Genomic DNA, 20281 nt, shown 5'->3' on the forward strand with positions numbered 1-20281 from the left:
TATGTCAGAGCTAGAGTGATGGGTCCTCACCATCGTTTAATAAAGCTCTCCTCCGTGGCCTTGTGTGCATCAGTCACCGGCCGGGCAGGCACTGGTCTGCCGCACGACAGCCAGCAGCTCCATCAAATCCTGCCAGACCTGGAAAAGGGCTGACACTACCAAAATCCTGCTGTGGATCCAGAACAGAATTTGAGCTTCACTGCAGGGAAAAACTGAAAATGGTACATCGGTTGCAGACTGATTATTTGCTAAATTTGCCTCTCAAAATGAGATTAAATCAAATATCGTGTCAAATGTCATTTCCTTGCCCAAGAAATCTTCCACCAAGGAAAAATAGTTAGTTGTTCCTTTGTTTCTCTACATTTTCCATCCCTTTTTCCCCCCGTTGCAAATCAAGACACAGAATCGTTTTGACATTTCCTGACACTTGTGGTAGATCCAGTAAAAGACTGATAAGTCATTTAGCTTGGTATTGATTTGGAAGCATCTCTAGATGTCAGGATTTTGTACCGGACCGGTTGTTATTTTTGGATTGAAGAGGTTCAGCACGTCTTTGCTTGTATCTTTTTCATTTGAGAATCATTTGATTTATGAATTTTTAATATAACTAAATTACATTATAGACCATAGATTCTTGATGTTGACCTTTTTGAGGTAATTTGACCTCTGATGTGTTTGTATTGGCGTCACTATCTCTTACTTCATGCGACGCAGAAATTGAGAGCTGTCGTTTAAAGCGCTAATGTGGGATTATGTAGGGAAACAACAGTAAGTGGTGTCTTTCTGCTCTGAGGTCAGATCAGTGTGTGTCCCTGAAGATGTGGACAGCACACACAGGGCTGTCGGCTGAAAGTCTCAGTTAACCCTGTCGTAGCCTTGTCCTTCTGTTAGGGACACTGACGACATGTTAGAGCACCATCTCTTTTTCTTCTATGGGCTAACATGGAAACTTCTGGGTGTAGAAGTGGAATAAAGAGGAAATCTTTTAAAGACTTTTAAGAAATTTTAACATAGCATCCTGTTTTTTTTTTTTATCTAATATTCTAGTCACTAGGTTCTTGTCTGCATGTTCTGCAAGGCCTGTACAATCATCTGGCTCTTTTCACTTCCTATGGTTTCCATGAATTTCTTCACGAATGTGAGGAACCCATATCCGTCTGTGGCAGTGACACTCTTAACGCCATTTCACCTCCGGCTAATTTTGGTTGCAGTGTGAACAGAGGTGTGGGTGTGTTTCTCACTGTGAAGTCTTTGGCTCCGTCATTGTCTCATTTAAAGAAAAGCCAACTTTAGACCAAGTTCTGATCTAGACATAGTACTTAACATCAAAGTCCTGCAGCTTCTTTAGTTTCGATAGAAAAGTGTGTTTCTGTTTCAAAACGTCAGATGATTTTGGTATTAGTACCAATTAAAAAAGAAATGAAATAACCCTGAGCCTGAGCCCTTAGTGTCAGAGCAGCAGGCTCTTGTCAGAGCAGCCAAAGCGAAGCGTGAAAACGCTGTAGACGAAGTTGCAATGACTCCACAGCTCCAGTGTCTGACCTCCAGAGTCGACCTACTGCTGCGGCTCTGACCCGTAAACAAGAAACCTCTGAGTCCGTGTGACTTCTGTCTACAAGCTCTGGTTCACCTGAGCAAATACATCAAGCGACTCTTTTGTACTGTGGCAGAGACCTTTCTTCCCTCGCCTTTCTGTGAGCATGATAAGTGGCTTTCTCGAGCACCGTTCTCTAGCTCAAAACCAGCATCCTTGAAAATCTTTTTTTTCTTTAAAGTATCTCCAAGAAAACACACCAAGGTCCAAGTCCACTTTGTTCTGAAATGCAAAGGTCAACAGCGTGTCTTCTTTGTGGGGGGGGGGCAGACAGGATCATTCATATGAAAGATACACAGAGAAGTTCACGTCTCCACCTTCACTATTTTTTCTCCCCAGCGACATGTTTGACTCGGGTGATGGCCTTGCACCTTCAGAGCAGCGTCCCCACTCTTCCATCACGCTGAAAAGGCTCTGAAGTGCATGTCGCCCCCCCCCCCACACACACACACACACACATTTTTCCTCCTTTTCTCTTCTGTCTCTATTCTTTCCCTCCTGTGTCCATGAATGAGTAAATGCACGGAGGCGGGCGTTTATTTTCTTGAGAAGACAAAACCCAGAGAAGAAAGGAAGAGAGTGGGGACGAGTGGGGGGAGGTGGACAGGTTAAGAAGGCGGTGGGGGGGAGGTGGGCCCGCCTTTCAGCCCATTTCACAGTGGCTGGCTACCTGCTCGTGTCAGCGGTTGCATGATGACCTTTGACCCTGGGGCTGGCGGGCTTCAGCGCCAGCGTCTGCTTTAATTAGAAAGCCACATGACTCAACTCCCTACAGAGCCTCTGATCCTCCCCTGCAAACACGGAGGCTCGGGCCGGACTGGGCAGAAGGGACGACAGATGCCTTTAATGACAGACACACACACACAGAGGGTGAGATCAACCAGGTCCCAAAGAGAGGCTGTAATTTTATCAATACTGGGCTTAAATCTTTAACTCTAACTACTTATGTTGAGTATTTTTTAAAAACTAGGAGGTTTATATGAAATAAATCTTCTATGTTCGAGGAATTTGCTCCAGTGTATCTCCAAGCTGGTTGATGCTTCACTGTTTGACAGATGTTTCAGATGTTAAGTTACTCGTGAATAGAAAATGCAGTAGAAGCTTTATAGACTGTGTCTAGTTTAACTTTGAGGATTGGACGTACTATACTCTAATTTACATACTATACTATATACATATACTATATATACTATACACACTATATCATTTTATAAGGTTGCTTGTTTGCCTTCATTATTATGTCATATGAAGGTTTTTGTGTTGTGACAAATATTATGTCCAGTTTGTTTTTATTGTTAAAAATAATTTTAATGTTTATCTGATTGACCCTTAGATTCTTGATATGACGTTAGTTTGGGCACCTTGGTCCGAACTATCAGGTCCAGTGTTTACTTCAACGTGTGCTGAGTTTCCAAGAGGATAAATTAGATTAACCAGTGTTTGTTTGTCTGTTTGCTCCGTGAAGTGTCAGTGTTTCCTCCTGTAGGACTGTGTTACATTCAGGAGTAATGAAGGGACTGGTGGGCGGTTTGGAGCCTGTGGGACCAGGTTTCTGTTTGTGGCTGTGATGTGAGTCCACACAGTGTTGATGCTTTTGCCTGATTGTTGTGTGTTCATGTTTCTGAGGTGACGGATTATTTTAGTGAATAGTGAAGTACAGATGTACATGGGTTTTTTTTTTTTGGTTTTTTTTTAAAGAAATTAACAACCAAAAATTATAAATGGGATTATTCTTTACTAATTCAACATCTTAAAAGTCCCTGATGTTTTCCAGCTAATCGTTTTAAAAAGTTCATAATTTCTATGAAAGGTTGTATGTGCCTTTGATTTTCATTTGGAGCCCCATCCCGTGTGTGTTTGCAGCATGGTTACCTCTGTTTGTTCACAGTGGTAGTAAAAATGATTAGCCATTAAGCCTCAGCCACATTCTGCTGCTTACAGGTGAAACTGGCCTCACAGTAGCAGCATTTTGGAGCAGCTGCAGCTTTTACAGGTGGAAGAACTGCACACCTGAAGAAAACATTTTTTTTTTTTTTCAACACTTCCGTGCTACAATAGTCGTTCAGGGATTCAGTTGGATGTGATGGTTTTCGCCTGTTCGAGTGGGAAAAGAAAAGAAACACTGGATGGAAACACTGGCACAGTCCTTTTAATTAAACCAGGAAAAGATTATTGTCAAGCAAATGGACTGAGATGTGAGAGAGGGAGAATGAGCGAGGGATGAAAAGAAAGCCAGTGTTGGAAATACAGCGGGGGATTAAAGACAGAGAGCGAGTGTTACAGACCCCTGGCCAGCTTGCTGCTGTAATGAACATTAGGGCTGCGGCATAAATTTAATGACCTGTGAAACAAACAGCGTGACTGAGACCAGTGCCTCTGAATGCTAAGTGGCTCTATTATTAATACCAGCTCAGAGATGCCACTGTGTAAACACACTGTAAGTCTCTCTCTCCTATGAGGCCCGTTAAACACACGGTGGCCGGTGATGGCGGCGCACCAGCTCGCCACCGCTTTCTGAAATGGGGTCACATCTCCCTTTGTACCTGCAGAATTAATGGCACATTGCCCGCTAACGGCATACCCACACTAACTAACAGGATATGAATAGCATCGCAGCTAATGGCTGTGCGGGTTAGTCACCTTGATAATGAATGGCTTAGTGATGGGGCAGATGAACAAGTGTTAATAAATAGGTTCCATGCTGCTCAGTGTTTAACAGGTTAGTGAGTGCAGGTGAAGAGCAGAGGTTTGATTCAAGCAGCGCACAGTTCGTGAACGTTTGGTTTTCACTTATGTGCCGAAGGACCTAAACTGGGAAAAGGAGGAGTAGTTTAAGAAAGCTGGTTCATTCACTTCAGTAATAATAATGTTTGTTTCTCAAACGAGAAGGTTTTTCCACCTCTGCATCTTTTTAAAGTTACTAGTAAGATGTTCTGTGATGGTACATAAAGATTTCTTACTTTTCGTCATTTGTAAGAAGCTGAGTTTTCTGAAGATGACCTGCAACAGTTCCAAGGGTTGGTTGGACTTTCCGCTAACACACACACACACACACCTATTGTTTAGGTAACAGTTCAGGAAGATAGGCAGGTGTTTTCACTTACGTCATATTAAGCTTCTCGTCTCATCGTGTGCTGCCTTAACTCTTCAGTCCAACCTGAAAATATGTTTACTGAAGCAGCTCAAAATCAGTAGTTATGAGACTATAGTGCTGTTAGGAAGCTGGTCTGGAGGTCTGGGGGGAGGTAAAGAGCTGATTACAAGCGATTCAGCCGTAATCAAACAGTTCAGCACAAAAGAGTGCTCAGGGGAGACAGTGAGAGCCCAGAGCTAGCCAGATGTCTGCGACATGAGGAGGGACATGACACGAGGCTGCTTGAGGCTATAAAATGCAATCACAATTCCCGGGAAGGGAGTCCAAGGTGGCTCAGCAACCGGTCGGGAAGTAAAGGCGATCTGTCAGCAGACGGTCCCCTACTCTCCAACTGAACCCGACCTCCGGCTACTTGCTCGTTCAGCAAAGAATGTGCTGAAACTATAGGCTGCTTTTTCAGCAGGCGGCAGCAGGGAGTTTCCATCATTATCAACCCCTGTGCTGTGGTTACAGAGGGGACACACATACAGTGGTGTGTAAAAGTGTTGGCCCCCTTCCTGATTTCTTATTTTTTTGCACGTTTGTCACACTTTAATGTTTCAGAAACTCAAAAACAAATGAGAAAGAAAGTAATTGAGATCTATCAGTCTGGAAAAGGTTATAAAGCCATTTCTAAAGCTTTGGGACTGCAGTGAACCACAGTGAGATCCATTATCTACAAATGGACAAAACATGGAACAGTGGAGAACCTTCCCAGGAGGGGCCGGCCGACCAAAATTACCCCAAGAGCGCAGCGACGACTCATCCAAGAGGTCACAAAAGACCCCACAACAACATCCAAAGAACTGAGGGCCTCACTTGCCTCAGTTAAGGTCACTGTTCATGACTCCACCATAAGAAAGAGACTGGGCAAAAATGGTCTGCATGGCAGAGTTCCAAGATGGAAACCACTGGATATGAATAAGACAAAAACAACAAAACATTTGTTGAGCCCCAAGACTTTTGGGAAAATACACTGTGGACTGACGAGACAAAAGTTGGACTTTTTGGAAGGTGTGTGTCCCATTACGTCTGGTGTAAAAGTAACACCGCATTTCAGAAAAAGAACATCATACCAACAGTAAAATATGGTGGTGGTAGTGTGATGGTCTGGGGCTGTGTTGCTGCTTCAGGACTTGGAAGACTTGCTGTGATAAATGGAACCATGAATTCTGCTGTCTACCAAAAAGTCCTGAAGGAGAATGTCCGGCCATCCATTCATGACCTCAAGCTGAAGCGAACTTGGGTTGTGCAGCAGGACAATGATCCAAAACACACCAGCAAGTCCACCTCTGAATGGCTGAAGAAAAACAAAATGAAGACTTTGGAGTGGCCTAGTCAAAGTCCTGACCTGAATCCGACTGAGATGCTGTGGCATGACCTTAAAAAGGTGGTTCATGCTCGAAAACCCTCCAATGTGGCTGAATTACAACAATTCTGCAAAGATGAGTGGCCAACATTCCTCCACAGCGCTGGAGCAGACTCATTGCAAGTTATCGCAAACGCTTGATAGCAGTTGTTGCTGCTCAGGGCGGCCCAACCAGTTATTAGGTTTAGGGGGCCAACACTTTTTCACACAGGGCCATGTAGTTTGGGATTTTGCTTTCCCTTAATAATAAAAACCTTCATTTAAAAACTGCATGATGTGTTTACTTGTGTTATCTTTGACTAACATTTAAATTAGTTTGATGATCTGAAACATTAAAGTGACAAACATGCAAAAAAATAAGGAATCAGGAAGGGGCCAACACTTTTTCACAGCGCTGTATGTCTCTGATATCTGAACCCGTCCATCTATTTGCTTGTTCTCTGGTGTATAAGTGTGTGTACAGGTCCTTGGCACAGCAGGACTCCATCTTGTTTTCCATCCCATGCTGTGTATCACGGTATGAGGGGATAAATATTTGAAAAGCAGAGGCGACCCTGGGTCCCCGGCTGCTGTGGCCTGAGGTGAACCAGCCCTAGCTCAGCTGCACCTTTTACCACAGTGACTTCATTTGTTTGTTTTTTTCCTGCCTAAACGTAGGATTCAGCTCCAAGTGTACATCACTTTCCTCGCCATTATTCCCTGCAAAGCTTGGTGTGAGAGGTCGCCAACCTAAGTGCTGGAGCAGCTGAACTCGGCAGACATAAAAAAGCTCAGATGAATAAGTAATACCAACAGTGACAACAAGTCTGGACACTACGCTGGAGATGCTAAGTGCTGGATGGGTTTTGATAGAGAGAACTGAGCTACAAGGTCCACTGAGCCATCTTGTAAAATTTAGAAGCAAAAGCCATTAATGATTTAAGACGGCTTGAACTGGAAAAACAAGGCAAAGGCTCAATCAGTGTTAAAGCTGCTGTTTTTTACAGGTTACATCCTCTAAGAGCAGCCAACTTGCTTGGTTTCTGTATGGAGCCTATACAGCACAGTGGCTGAGGATTACACTACGGTACATTCACTGAAAATATTTAAATCATATGTGTGGTCTGGTCCACCTGGTCCACAGGTGTCGCAGGGTTTCAGTACTTTAGTTCCCGCTGATGGAAATCTTATCAACACTTTGTGCAATGACCTTTTCTGTTTCAGCGCGACACCACCCCATAAACAAAGGGTCTGCAGGGTTAGGTTAGGTTAGAACCTAACTTGTCTGTGCAGAGATCTCACCTCTGACCTTTAGGTTAACTGGACCAGACCTTAGCACACCTAATCTGAAGTTGTTCTGAATGTGATAACCAGACAGTCAAAGTTGGCCTCGCTTGAAATTGGCATACTTTTTTTTTTAATTATGGTGATTTGATTTTGATTTACTGAGTCTGATTTATTGATTCCCAGTCCAGGGCGTAGAGAATCACAGAACAGCAGAGCTCTCTGGAAAATTGACTTAGCTGGAACAGGTTTTTATGTCATTCGTTTTTCCCCCGGTCGTCTTGACTAACAAACACGCTCTCACACACACCTTTGCTCTCACACACACACCTTTGCTTCTCCATCTTCGTGAGCCATCAATCACAGCAGCGACGACAGCTCCATAAACAGAAGGGCAGCCTACCTACTAGTTTCTGCCCAGCAGTGATAGCATTCACATAGTCCTGCAGCACTTCCTTCGCTTCCTGCTGACCTCTGCACAGCTTCAGTGGCAAGGACTCTGCTTATCTCCACTCTCTGAATTTAGATCCCCAGTGTTGATGCTAGGAACACCCAGCTGTCAGCAGGGATGTGCTGTCATAAATAAGAAGGTGTGCAAAGTCGCGACCTCCATTCACTGATCAGTTTGAGGCAACGACCACCAATAGAAATAAAACTAAGGAACGATTTAAAGGAAACCAACAAATCTTGAATTTCCATTGTCGATTAATCAGTTGATCAATGTCCAGATTAATTGTATGGTCCATAAAATGTCTGAAAATAAGCAAATTAACCTTCACAGTTCCCTAGTGCTTAAAATACTATTCATAAAAAGCTATTTTTATTTTTAACTTAAACAATATTCAGTTTGCACTTGAGAGAAAAGAAAAACTCTTATATTTCATGAAGCTGGTCAGGCATCCATCAATATAACTGAATATCAGATTCTTTTTTTTTTTTTTCCTTGATTAGAAGTAGTTAGTTAGCCAAGAAGAAGAACTGTCGTCAATATATTGACGTTTTATTTTTATTTTATATTTCATTGGTGTGTCTGCACAGTTTCTGAGCTCCATTGTACCGACTCGCCCGTTCCGCCTTGTGTGTTTGGTTTTGTCTCTGTTCCAGCTCTTTGTGTACAAAATTGTAAGACTAACAATGCCAGTTTCTGTGCTTTCCTGTGCCTATTGTTGCCTCTGCATCTCTCTGCCCTTGCTAACATCCACTCGTTGTAGGGTCGAGACAATAACCACAAACAGAGTGCCATATATCTGCGCCGGCTTGACCCCGTGGCCTTTCCTGTTGCTTTTAACACCCCTCCCCCAACCCCCACCCCCGCCCTTGGCCTCTGACCTCTGCAGCAAAGACTGGTTGGCCTGTCATGTCGGGACAAGGCAGGGTGTGCTTCTCGCCTTTTGACGGGACTCTTGAGGACCTGCGGCTTTCTTCCTCACAGTCCTCAGGAGGAGAGTATTTCCACACTGCAGGACAAACCAGTACCAGTATAATCAAAGCAGCGATGCTATTTAACAGCTTCCAGTATTGTTCAATAATCAGCTTCCTCTTCGTCTGACTGTGACGAGACCAAGCAACAAGTGTGGATGCTGCAGAGAGAAACAAAGCAGCCCAGGACGGCAGCCGAGGCGAAGCAGACAAAAGCCGTTTACATTTAGTCCATGATAACAGAAAATGTTCTTCTTAAATCAACGTCTTTATTGAGACTGTTACGATATTTTAGATTTCGTGCTGTCTGATGTAAAACTAGTGGACGGGTCTGCTTGAGAAATGAGTAACATTTAAATTCTCTATATCAGGGATGTGGATTTCAACTAGTTATCAAAAAGGAGTCAAGTCACCACCTGAGGCAGTTCTCAAACTCCAGTTATGAAATGTAAACGCTCTGAAAACGGTTAAAGGGGAAATGCAATAGTTTTGCACGTCAGGTCCTGGGAGTTCTGCTGCTGCTGCTGCTGCTGCTGCTGCTGCTGCTGCTGCTGCTGCTGCTGCTGCTGCTGCTGCTGCTCTGGAAGAGGTTGTATATGCTTTTTGAGGCTCTAGAGGGAGCTGCGTGAAATCTGATAAATTGTCTTGAGAGTCAGTGTTTGCTTGGTTGGTGGCGCTGGAAGCAAAATACGAAATCTGTGCTTTAACCTCTATTAGCAAAGCACACCCTAATCTCAAACTCAGCTGTCGAGTTGCATTGTGGGAAATGTAAGCACCACATTTTAACACGAAAGAGCAAAACAATGTGTGGAATATGAAAAGCCAGTACTCCTGGTTCGTTTGCACTGTTTTGATGGGAATGTGCAGGGACATAAGGCTGATGGGACAAAGCATCTCCTGCAGCGTGAGAATCCAGACCAGGACCGAGAACTGGGACAAAGACAAAAACAGTGTGGACTATGTGTTGAATAGCAGCTGATTTTGGACCCAGTCTGTCTTTTTATTAAAACAAGTGTATTCAATCTGAAAGCTAACTTCTAAAGTCGTCTCTCTGGGCTGATTTATTTCAGACCATCACCTTTAATTGGCACGACCTCTGGCAAAGGCCAAAACGACACTAAGGTCCTTCTCAATAATGTCCTTTCATCCCTCACCTGCTCTCAGTATTGAATGTCATAAATAAGAGTTTGAGATGTTCAAACAGCTTTTTTCTTTTTTCAGTTAACTTGCAGACCTGGAGCTGTAGTCTTTGTGCTGAGGAAGAATAGCCTTAAGAGGGTACAGCTTTGAAATGGCCTGAAAAACACAGCAAAAGACATTCTTTCCATTTTCAGATCACCTTGTCCTGTTTGAAACCCTCAGAAAAGGCTGCAGCCCTGGTCCTTGGAGTGGAGCAGCAAAATGAATTCGTCTGTTGGTTATTGTCACTTATTTCCCAGAGATATTATCATCTCCTCCCCCCTGCCTCCCTTCAGTCCTTCGCTCTTCCCTCTTACATTGTTCCCTAGGATCAAGTTCACAGAGGTCAGGGCTGGAAGGGGGTAATGGGACCCTTGTCCCCGTGTCTCAGGGCAGGTTGAATGGGTCTCGGCCCCCCAGCCCCCATGCTCGCTCTCTGAATAGGCCCAGCCCTCTTTCGTTATCTACCTGCTCTCCAGTTTCTCCACACTGGCCCGGCTTCATGACAGATCCATATTTCAAAGTGTTTAGATTCCACCGTCCCCTGGTGGATGCATCCATGTCCCATAACACCTTGCTGCTCCGTCCAACCTCTGTGCCATATCTACACGCAGCTTTGTACCAGTGCTGCAGCAACTAGTGCAGCTATTTCACATATAGACATCTATTAATTCACACACACACGCACACACACACTTCATGGGCATCCATATACTACCTGTTATGTGTGGTGGGGCCTTGGTGGATTGTTGATTTAAACTGATGCTTTTTAGCAGAAAAATGCTGTTATCATCTACATAGACAATTCTGTTTCAAAGTGTTTTTGTGCTTCCTCAGTGTTAACACGTCTCTCACACACACACACACACACACACACACACACACAGATGGATACACACCGCATGTACACTCAGTCACACTCTCCCAGAGAGTTTCAGTTTCATGACTTGGGTGTTTTTGCCAATCCAGTATATCTCTAGCTGCAGGGACAGTGTGTGTGTGTGTGTGTGCGTGTGTGTGTGTGTGTGTGTGTGTGTGTGTGTGTGTGTGTGTGTGTGTGTGTGTGTGTGTGTGTGTGTGTGTGTGTGTACACATCTCTGTACATGAGGTGTGGACTCGTTGTATAGTACCATTGTGGTGTACACAGTGCTGTGTGTGTGTTGCAGGGACAGTCTTTTCGATGTGATGATGGCAGGGAATACACTCCGTTGATTTCCCACTACAGTGTTGGGCACTTGGCCTTTTTAAGCTTTCTGTCTTCACACACACACACACACACACACACACACACACACACACACACACACACACACACTCAGACCTGGGTGCAGCAATGTTTGCTATGTTTGATTTACATTAGCAGCCTGTAGGTCAAACTGCAGCTGGCTGCATCTGAGTGTGTGCGCACACACCCAAGGGACTGTGTGTGTGGGTGTGTTTGTGTGTGTGTGTGTGTGTTTTTTTGCACATGCACACCAACCTATCCGGAAACCTATAACCTATAGACATACATAGCTGTAGCCTTTCCTAAGCAGGCTAAGTCTGGTGGCTAACCCTTAGCACCTCAGTGTTTGGCAGCATGACTGCAGCATGATTAATCCATTCCACACTCCATCAGTCACTAGGCACAGGTTATTAGTGCTGGGGCAGAGCACTGCACGCACACGCACACACACACACACACACACACACACACGTTCTTCCTCTGTCACATGCACACACAAACACACACACATACACGGCCCCTTCACCCTTGTGACTTTGCCTTCTACCTTGTCCCCAAAGTTTGCAAAGGTGGCCTTGGTGTTGAGAGGCCATTTGTCAAAACCGAGCCGGAGTCTCCACTTGGCTCCTTTTAATAAGGCTACCTGGGCTCTGGGATTACACACGCACACACGCACGTGCACATGTAGACACACAGGGCTTGCAGTCTGCACATACTCATACAGCTCTGAGTGTCATGTGGTGCGTCCCACGGGGCTTATAAAAGTCCCATTAACATGGCCCTCCTCATTGGTTCTGACAGGTTGATCAATTAGACCCCTCCCTGTGCTGACCGCATGGCCACTTTGACTCAGAGGTCAGACACCATAGATCGCTGGACCTGCACACACACTCACACACACACACACATACACACACACACACACACACACACACTCACACTCACACTCCTCTTTCTCTCTCTCCTGTTATCTCTGGCCCGGTCACTGCAGCTGATTCGTCCCGTCGTGTTTAACACCAGACTGATCTCCCAGCCTGGCGATGCAGCTGTTCTCCAGCTGTTAGGTGGAGGATCATACTCTACCTGAGGCAGGCTTCGATCTTATCTCTGCAGTGCTCTGTCTTTGCCCTGCAGGGACATGTCGGTGCATTTGCGTACAGTTGTGTTGTTCTGCTTTAGACCAAGTTCAGTTTTTTTTTTTTTTTTAAACTCTAGCTTTTATTTTCACAGATACATAAAATCGATATCAGTTTATTTAGCACGTTGGCTGCTCAGATTTGGTTACACTGAGAAATTACTGAATGGCTTAGTTCACTACTTCCCCACATGGCACTGACTGCTCACTGCATAGGAGGAACAGTCGGTAAATGACTCAGTTACACTTTAACGCTGATTGGCAAACAAACTGTATGCACATATGCAAAACCAACCTCTTAGTCACCAGCCTGCAAGTCTTGTCCTGTGTAAAAGTAGACCACGATGTTTGAAAACTTCATTACAGTGAAGGAGCAGATCATATGGAGGAAAAAGAAAAGGACTGAAAATCGGTTTTGCCAGAATCTTCCAGCATCATTACTGTATTTTTGTGTTTGAGATGAAACAGAGTCAAACAGTTCATGAATGCCAGAGAAACAGCACATACATATTAATTTAGCAAATGGTGCTTATGTAACTGCCATGTGTAAGACAAGGCGTGTTTAGCAAGATGCACTGCACTGCCTGGAAATATGGTAAAATGATCGACCAGTTTGACTTTCACTGGACTGGTTTGCATTGTAACATCAGGAAAACTCTGAAAACATGTTTTTAAAAAGGAGAGTTATTAATGTAAACCTGAGAATTTAGCAGAACAGTGAGTGAATATGAGTTAATAACACAGTGTGATCATAGGAGCAGTACGGTACAGTCATAAAGTCGTGAAGCATTTAGGTCAGTTTGTAGTTTCAAACGTCTTGGTTTGTCCAACTTACAGTAAAAACCCAAAGTTATTTAGTTTACTGTTATTTAAAACTGAGAAATGTAGAAAATCCTCAGCAAGAATGACTTTACCTGTTACTTTCTACTGATCAACTAAACATTTTAACTGTGCAGTTTCTAACAAAACAATAAAAGCAGTGTGATTATATCAGAGTGATCCTGACGCGCTGCCTTTAAACAGCTGTGAGGTGGAAAAAGTGATGATGAGTTAAAAGAGGCGTAATGAGAGGAGTGAAGCGTTCGGTTTGTGCTATCGCAGCCTCGGGTCTCTGGGCCAAGAGATCTACATGGGGGGTGAGCCGAGGCCTTAATAGCGGCGTCACCGTCCTGATGCTGCCCACCAGCCTAATTGAATATTGACGTTCTTCACAGAAAAAAGGCTAAACGGCTTTTGTCTGCTTCGCCTCGGCTGCCGTCCTGGGCTGCGGCTTTTTAACCCGTTTTCACTCTTTGATTCCTGAGGGGATCGTTAAATGGCCCTGTTGCCATGGTTACCTGCTTCTCGTCCTCTTGACGCAGTGTTTCATTTTGTTGTTTGGAGCTGCTGAAGTTCAAGAAGACATTACCCCCCCCCCCTGACAAGTTTCTCCTGCTGACTGCAGAGAGCTTTGAGGATGCACCACGAACACACCTGGAAGGCGAAGTGTCCGTGTTATGGTTCAGTCTCTGCAGAACCCCCTCTCTGTCCTTCTCGTCTCTGATCGTCACCTTCCTCCCATTTCATCCTCTTACTTCTGCATCTATTTTTTGCGTTTTCCTTCCCGCTGTGCCGGCCTCCACACGATTCTCCTTTGTTGCCACGGCGACGCACTCCAGATGGCGAGTGTCAAGACTGGGCTCCGAACGTACACAGGCACCGGTCTACATATATACACTCTGAGAACAGGCTGAGACACAAGCAGCATACATGCTGTTCAACACTGGCATCCTACTCGGACGGACGGACGGACGTGCACTCTGCCCACTACACACACACACACACACACACACACACACACACACACACACACACACACACACACTCCCAGCTGTACAGTATAATGAAACCTGTGTCACAGGAAACAGTCTCTCCTTTATGCGACCAGGATGTCATTAATCTTGGCGGAGGTTAACAAATGCACTTGCATGGAAGGTATATTTCATAGGCAGACGCCGACAATGGGACCATTGTGGCATGGAGCTGCAGTGCCCCCCCTCTGCGTTCAGTCCGGACCTTTTGGTTGGCTTCACATCCACGGCTCATGTCAGGGGTTATGTTTCATCTCTCAGACAAACGTGTTTATGCGGAGAAAACATGTGAAACACGGAGTGAACGCATGCTCCAGCTGTTTGTTTATTTTTGCTGCAAGAAACCGCAATTTATTGTTCTGAATGGGAGGAGAGAAAATAAATCTGTTCGGCCATTTTTCAAAGTTTGGCCGTGTCATTATCAGTCAAAACCAGAGCCAGACAAATAGCCTGCCAGTGTTTTTTCTGTGTAGCCGGCTGACTGGCCAAGCTCAGTTCTGCTTCCCTGCTTTCTAAGTTTTTCCGCAGCAGCGGCGGCGGCGGCGGCGCTCTTTCCATCCGAGAAGTGGCGAGTCTTCCCAGTAATCCATTAGACTTCCATTAGCTCTGATTTGTGTGATTAGTTCTAATTAATCAGTTCAGTCTGTGGCCTTGACTCCCCTGTGCGCTCCTCACATTTCATTTTTAACCTCATTTCTCAGCTCTCCACCGAGCGAGAGAATGAGGCAAAGACCGAGCGAAGAAATCAAAGAGCGAGCCTCTGGTCTGCTGCTGCCATTGCTTTTTTTTTTTTTGTCAGGCTGCACAAACACTCGATACCGTTAAACCTCCGGACCAAACGGGCCGAGCCGCTGCTTAAAATGCATAGTAACTGTCTCCTGCTACACCGATTGTTGTGTGCGTCTTATTTTCAGCAGATATATGCAGTAGCCTACTTTAGGAGGAATTGTGTTCTCATGTTTTACACATCTTGAGCCTGCTGTGGCTCTGGTTAGCTCCACTCGGCCCTCCCGTGAAACAGTAAGTATTGATTAGTGCCGGAGCATCCATCCTTCACTGTAACAAAGCCTATTGATGTCGGTGGAGCCCTGATTTCCCCTCGGTCAAATACCATACGCAGCACCACCACTAAGTGACTGGAAGCTGCACCGGGCTCAGCCCTCTGTCCCAAAGTAACCTGTGAATAATGGAGCCCAAATCATCTTTTCATCAGCGACTCTGTGCTGCAAACCTCAATGTGAAATTAAAGAGTGTTTTTCTGAGAGTGTAGCAGTAGGTCAGCTCATATACTAAGGAATTATGTGATGATAATCTATCTTCTTTTCCTCTGTTGTCAAACTTCTTCTGCTGTTACCACTATTGTGATAAATGAAGGCTCAATTTATCAGCCAGCCTCTGCTCAATTTCTTATTCTCCCCTCGGTTTCTCCACCCCCGCTCCTATATCTAACCTCTGCACGATTCGCTTTATTTCTTCATCTGTCGTCCCCCCCACCCTACCTCCATCCACCCATCCATCCCTCATTCCCACTCAGCCGCATCGAGGCTGTCTTTGTGTGTGCAGGGGAAGGCTGAGATGCCGCCTGTCACCCAGAGCTGCAGACTCCCATCCAGGCTGCCGGAGGTGGCCTGGCTGTTGTCAATCAATCTGCAGCTGGGTAACAGAGGGGATGGGGGCCGACACATGATGGTGGTTTAGAAATTCACTTTTTTCTTTTCTGGTGGTGCCGTGCAGCCGGTGGTATAGTCCTGGCTTTTAAAATTAATTGAGCCTTATTGTGACTCCATCACAGCGAGTGCTCACTGTTCACAGGTAGACAGTCCCAGACCAATCCCGGTCCAAGACACTGTGCAGTAATGTTCTTGAACAGCATGTTCTCTGGGAGGATTCTGCTTTTGTGCATCCTGTGGTGGCGTTGTCCTTATTTCAGGGGTCACATATATAAAGTTAAGTAATTATATACAAAACCCACACAGACATGGGGAGAATATACAAACTCCACACAGAAACAGTCTTTTTACAGTGGAGCACCAGCAGCAGATTTGTATTAACAGTGTATGAACCTGCTTTAGTCTCCACGATGTGTGATGCACCTAAAGTCCTTTTGTTTTGTTTTGTTTTGTTTTGTCATCTTACAGAAACTGATTCTCTGTGAATGAGTCTCTGAAATACTTTACGTTAAGCAGATTTAGTAAATGACATAAAAGGCCCTGCTGGAGAAAGAGAGCAGGGGCTTCAGCCTCTACCCCTTCGAGAAGAGCCAAGTCTCCTGAGCCATGTTAATGTGATCTCTCCCTCTTTCTCTGCAGGACTCCGTGGTTTAACGGCTGGGGGTTCAACCTGCCTCGGGGTCAGTCTCTGCTGGATAAGTGGAACCTCGTCCCTGAAGGCATCGACATCCTGATGACCCACGGACCTCCACTCGGTAAGTCCAATTAACCAATCACAGCCCCCTCATCACCATATCTAATGAGGTTATGCCTCATTATGCAGAATCTGTGTGAAGGCATCGCAGCAGCTTGTGTGTGTGTGTGTGTGTGTGTAATCGTAAACAATATCTGGAGCAAACACCCTGAACACAGTCCCCGATTTAATATTTGTGTTTCATTTTATGAAAAAGAAAATACATATTGTTTGGTTCCTTTTTTCCCGCTGCCAACAGATTCTGTTTTTCTTCTAGTTGTTTGGGCCCCAGTTGTTTTTTGTTTCCAGCTACTGTTTTTTTCTTCCGTGCTCTCCATCTGGCTTTATTGAGTGATTTCCTTCCCTGTCGCCTACGGAGGGTTGCTGCGGCGGCAGCCACTGTGGCCGTTCGATTGCATGGAAACTCGATTTTGCAGCAGAGTGCCAGACGCTGCAAACGACCGGAGAGAGACCATGGGAGAGGAGAGGAGGGCCGGGGGGGAGGGGCGGTTGAAAGATGTAGGGTGGCTCTCCAAAACTGGAAGAGACAAAACGGGGGGAAAAAATCAGGGAATACACAACAGTGAAATAGTAAGAACAGGTTTCCTCTGGCAGAATGGGTTTAGATTACAGTTGCATTCAGATTAAAAGGCAGCAAACGAACTATTTGAGGGTTTTAGCATCATGCTCAGGTTTGCATTTCATTAATTCTGCCCGTTAGGCTCATGTGTTACAGTTTATGGATCTGTGGTTGAGAAGGCATGATGGGAGCACTAGACAAAAAACATACTGTCGAGGGAACTGGGACCTTATAAAAGAAGTAATATGTCTGCCCGTGTAGGTTTCAGAGACTGGGTTCCAAAGGAGCTGCAGCGGGTCGGCTGTGTGGAGCTGCTCAACACAGTCCAGAAGAGGGTGCGTCCCAAACTTCATGCCTTCGGAGGCATACATGAAGGTACTGAGACAGAAACCCAAGGGCAGGATAATTTTCTTCTGCATAATTTGCTCTGTAGGCTTCTTCTGTTCTTCTGTCTGTATATATGGGTTCATATCCAACTTCACTCTAATGAACAGCACTGAAAGAACCTTCTCTAAGCTTTGGAGAGCAGGATATTCTTTGTACATGCAGTAAAGACTGATTTGATGTATTTTATGTCATTTTGAGCAGGGAGAGATGTTTCGATTAATCATATCCATGGTTTATTTACACACTCACTTCTACCTTGATCTGACTTTATATATTTTTAACCCTGTTTTATTTAAATGCCTGTTTAAAGTGTAGTATGTGCAGCCTGTGGCAGGTCTACAAACGACAAATAAGTGATTCAGGCACCAGTGACCCACTTTCCTGTGCAGTGTTGGGCTGAGGTGTTTTGCTGATGCCCGTCTCCTCTGCCCTCAGGCTACGGGATCATGACGGACGGCTACACGACGTTCATCAACGCATCAACCTGCACCGTCAGCTTCCAGCCCACCAACCCCCCCATCGTGTTTGACTTGCCCAACCCCTCCAGCTCCTGAGACCAGAGGTCGGGGGAAGGGTGGGCGGGGTCACGGGCTGGATGAATTACTTTTTTCTATAAATATGTCAAGTTAAAAAAAAAAAAAAAAAAAAATCTAAGTGTTTCTTTGCCAACTTTTGGTCTTCTCCAAGCTGTTGTTGAGGATGAGGGGGATCTGGAGACGGGGGTTAGCGTGGGAGTGTGTCTGGGAGGGGTAAAGGAGAATACCGGTGTCTCGTTTGTTTGTTTGTTTGTGCCAACAAGGCTGAGTTTAGTTTCTCTGCACATAGTCAGCATAGCTGCAGACATGAGAGCTTGTTTTCCTTCTAAAGAGCTTTTCTTTGTTGTCTAATAACCCACAGAGAAACTTTGTGCTGTGTGATTTCATCATGCAGAGCTGAGCGTTTTCTACCAACCCCACTTCATGCCACACTCAGTCGATCCCCGACAGCGACAGGAGGAAATAGAAACCTCATCCAGGAAATAATCCCTCAGAAATCTGTTGCATAAGAGCAGAAAGACAAACAAGAGCAATAGTGACCATTTTTCCTTAGTCATGAAACTTATCTTCAACATGATACGCTCACTTTTGAGTTTGTCATCCCAAATTTTTGTTTGAATCATAAAATGTCTGTTTCATGATTGTAGGAAATCACAACCAGAAGAATATTTACACTCCTGCATTGTCACATCTGTGTTTTGATTAGCTGACAGCATTTCATTTGGAAGGTTTGTGTTTTAAAAACAAGAAGTGTCAAATCTAAACAACATGGACGGAGTGTGAAGATGAGCCACGAGTCTGACTCCGGTATTCTCCTTTTCAGAGGGATTTTGTGGTTTAACAATCTTGCTCTCGATAAATATTGGTCAGATCTGTAAGATAAATGATGCTTTGTGAATTTGTACAATTTCTTTATGATTGGTGTGCATTGGCCAGACAATGGATGCCATTGTTTTATGTTGTACCATCTGATATTTTGTGTTTAGGTCTTCTTCTGTTCGTTTTCTCGTCAGATCCTCTTTTCTTATTGGCTGACAGGGATGCTGCCTTAAACTAGCTTTAATGTTCTCAGCTAGAGCCCCACTCTCTGCGAGCTCAGAGAAAAGTCTTTATTTATTACCCATCATCCCCGCAAAACAACACCTGACTGACGCAGGGACAAACAGCTATTGAGTTAGAGCCCCCACAACTTAACTTTGTATCATCCCATTATGGATTTTTGATCTGATTTGAAAAATGTATGTATAAAAAAATATATATATTATATATTCATGTTGTAAAACATCTGTACTAAAAGTTGTGTTTGACAAAAAAAAAGAAACTGGTGCATTTTTTTTGTTTATGCACCTGTAGGACTGACATGTTTCTTGAATGCTCCCATCAGAGGTTTCCTTAATGTTCTTTTGTATCAGCTCTCCCAGTAGGGGAGACTTTGATTTTGGATGAGAGAGGAAAATCTGTCACAATCCAACAGGTGCTGGTTGTTCCCAACAACACACCTGCCTAAACATTAAGTTGTCCTTTAAAGTGTAAATCTGATAGTATTTGTGTTTATTGCTTTCTTTTCTAATTTTGCACTGTGTGTAAATGCAATCTTGCTAGCACAAAAAAAAAATGTCGCCGATAGTTGTCTCAACTTGGCCGCTGTAAATGCTCTTTTCGTGCTCCGTTCCTCTCTCGCTTTTTCTCTGATTGTACCCCTCCTCATGGAAATGTTAGTTCTCTCTTTCAGTTCATTGTGATATATTTAGCTGCCTTTATATGCAAATAAAATTGCAAGATTTTTACTTATCAAGTTCAGTTTTGGTTTTTAACCTTTCAGATAAGTCCAGGTTTAACACACACTCCCCCGCCTGCTTTGACTGGCTGCTGGCAGATTGATTCAAGATGCATCAGGGAAGAAGACGCCTCATGTTTGAACATACGAACATGTTCATATTGTGCTCGAGCCATTTCCCAGTCAGTGACTCTTTTTGTTCAGCGCCTTTTTCTGAGGGCGTCAGAATCATGACTCGAGTCTTGTGATTTGAGTTCACGTCTCTGGTTTGTGGTCTCCTGGGGAAATAATGCCACTGCTGAGTGCGGTGGGGGTCGGTAGGTGACCAGCAACAGATTTTGGACTAAGGGCTCCCCTAGGAGGTTAATCCAGGTATGTCCAGCACTGATCACTTTTTAATTCCAAGCAGGACAATTTGATATGAAACCCAC

The 20281-nt window shown here is 44.6% G+C and overlaps 1 protein-coding gene across 4 annotated transcripts in view; it reads left to right on the plus strand.

Moving 5' to 3' along the window:
* mpped2a (metallophosphoesterase domain containing 2a) overlaps positions 1 to 19860 on the plus strand; it is a 52676-nt gene extending 32816 nt beyond the window's left edge. For all 4 annotated transcript variants that reach the window (XM_026320399.1, XM_026320398.1, XM_026320401.2 and 1 more), the window contains 3 exons: positions 16477 to 16592; positions 17412 to 17525; positions 17973 to 19860. In XM_026320399.1, the coding sequence (XP_026176184.1) occupies positions 16477 to 16592; positions 17412 to 17525; positions 17973 to 18091 (349 nt within the window). In that variant the 3' untranslated portion in view covers positions 18092 to 19860. The remainder of the gene's footprint in view (positions 1 to 16476; positions 16593 to 17411; positions 17526 to 17972) is intronic.
* Positions 19861 to 20281: the final 421 nt, after the last annotated feature.

This window comes from Mastacembelus armatus, chromosome 3 (genome assembly GCF_900324485.2).
Source record: "Mastacembelus armatus chromosome 3, fMasArm1.2, whole genome shotgun sequence".
Classification (NCBI taxonomy): domain Eukaryota; kingdom Metazoa; phylum Chordata; class Actinopteri; order Synbranchiformes; family Mastacembelidae; genus Mastacembelus; species Mastacembelus armatus.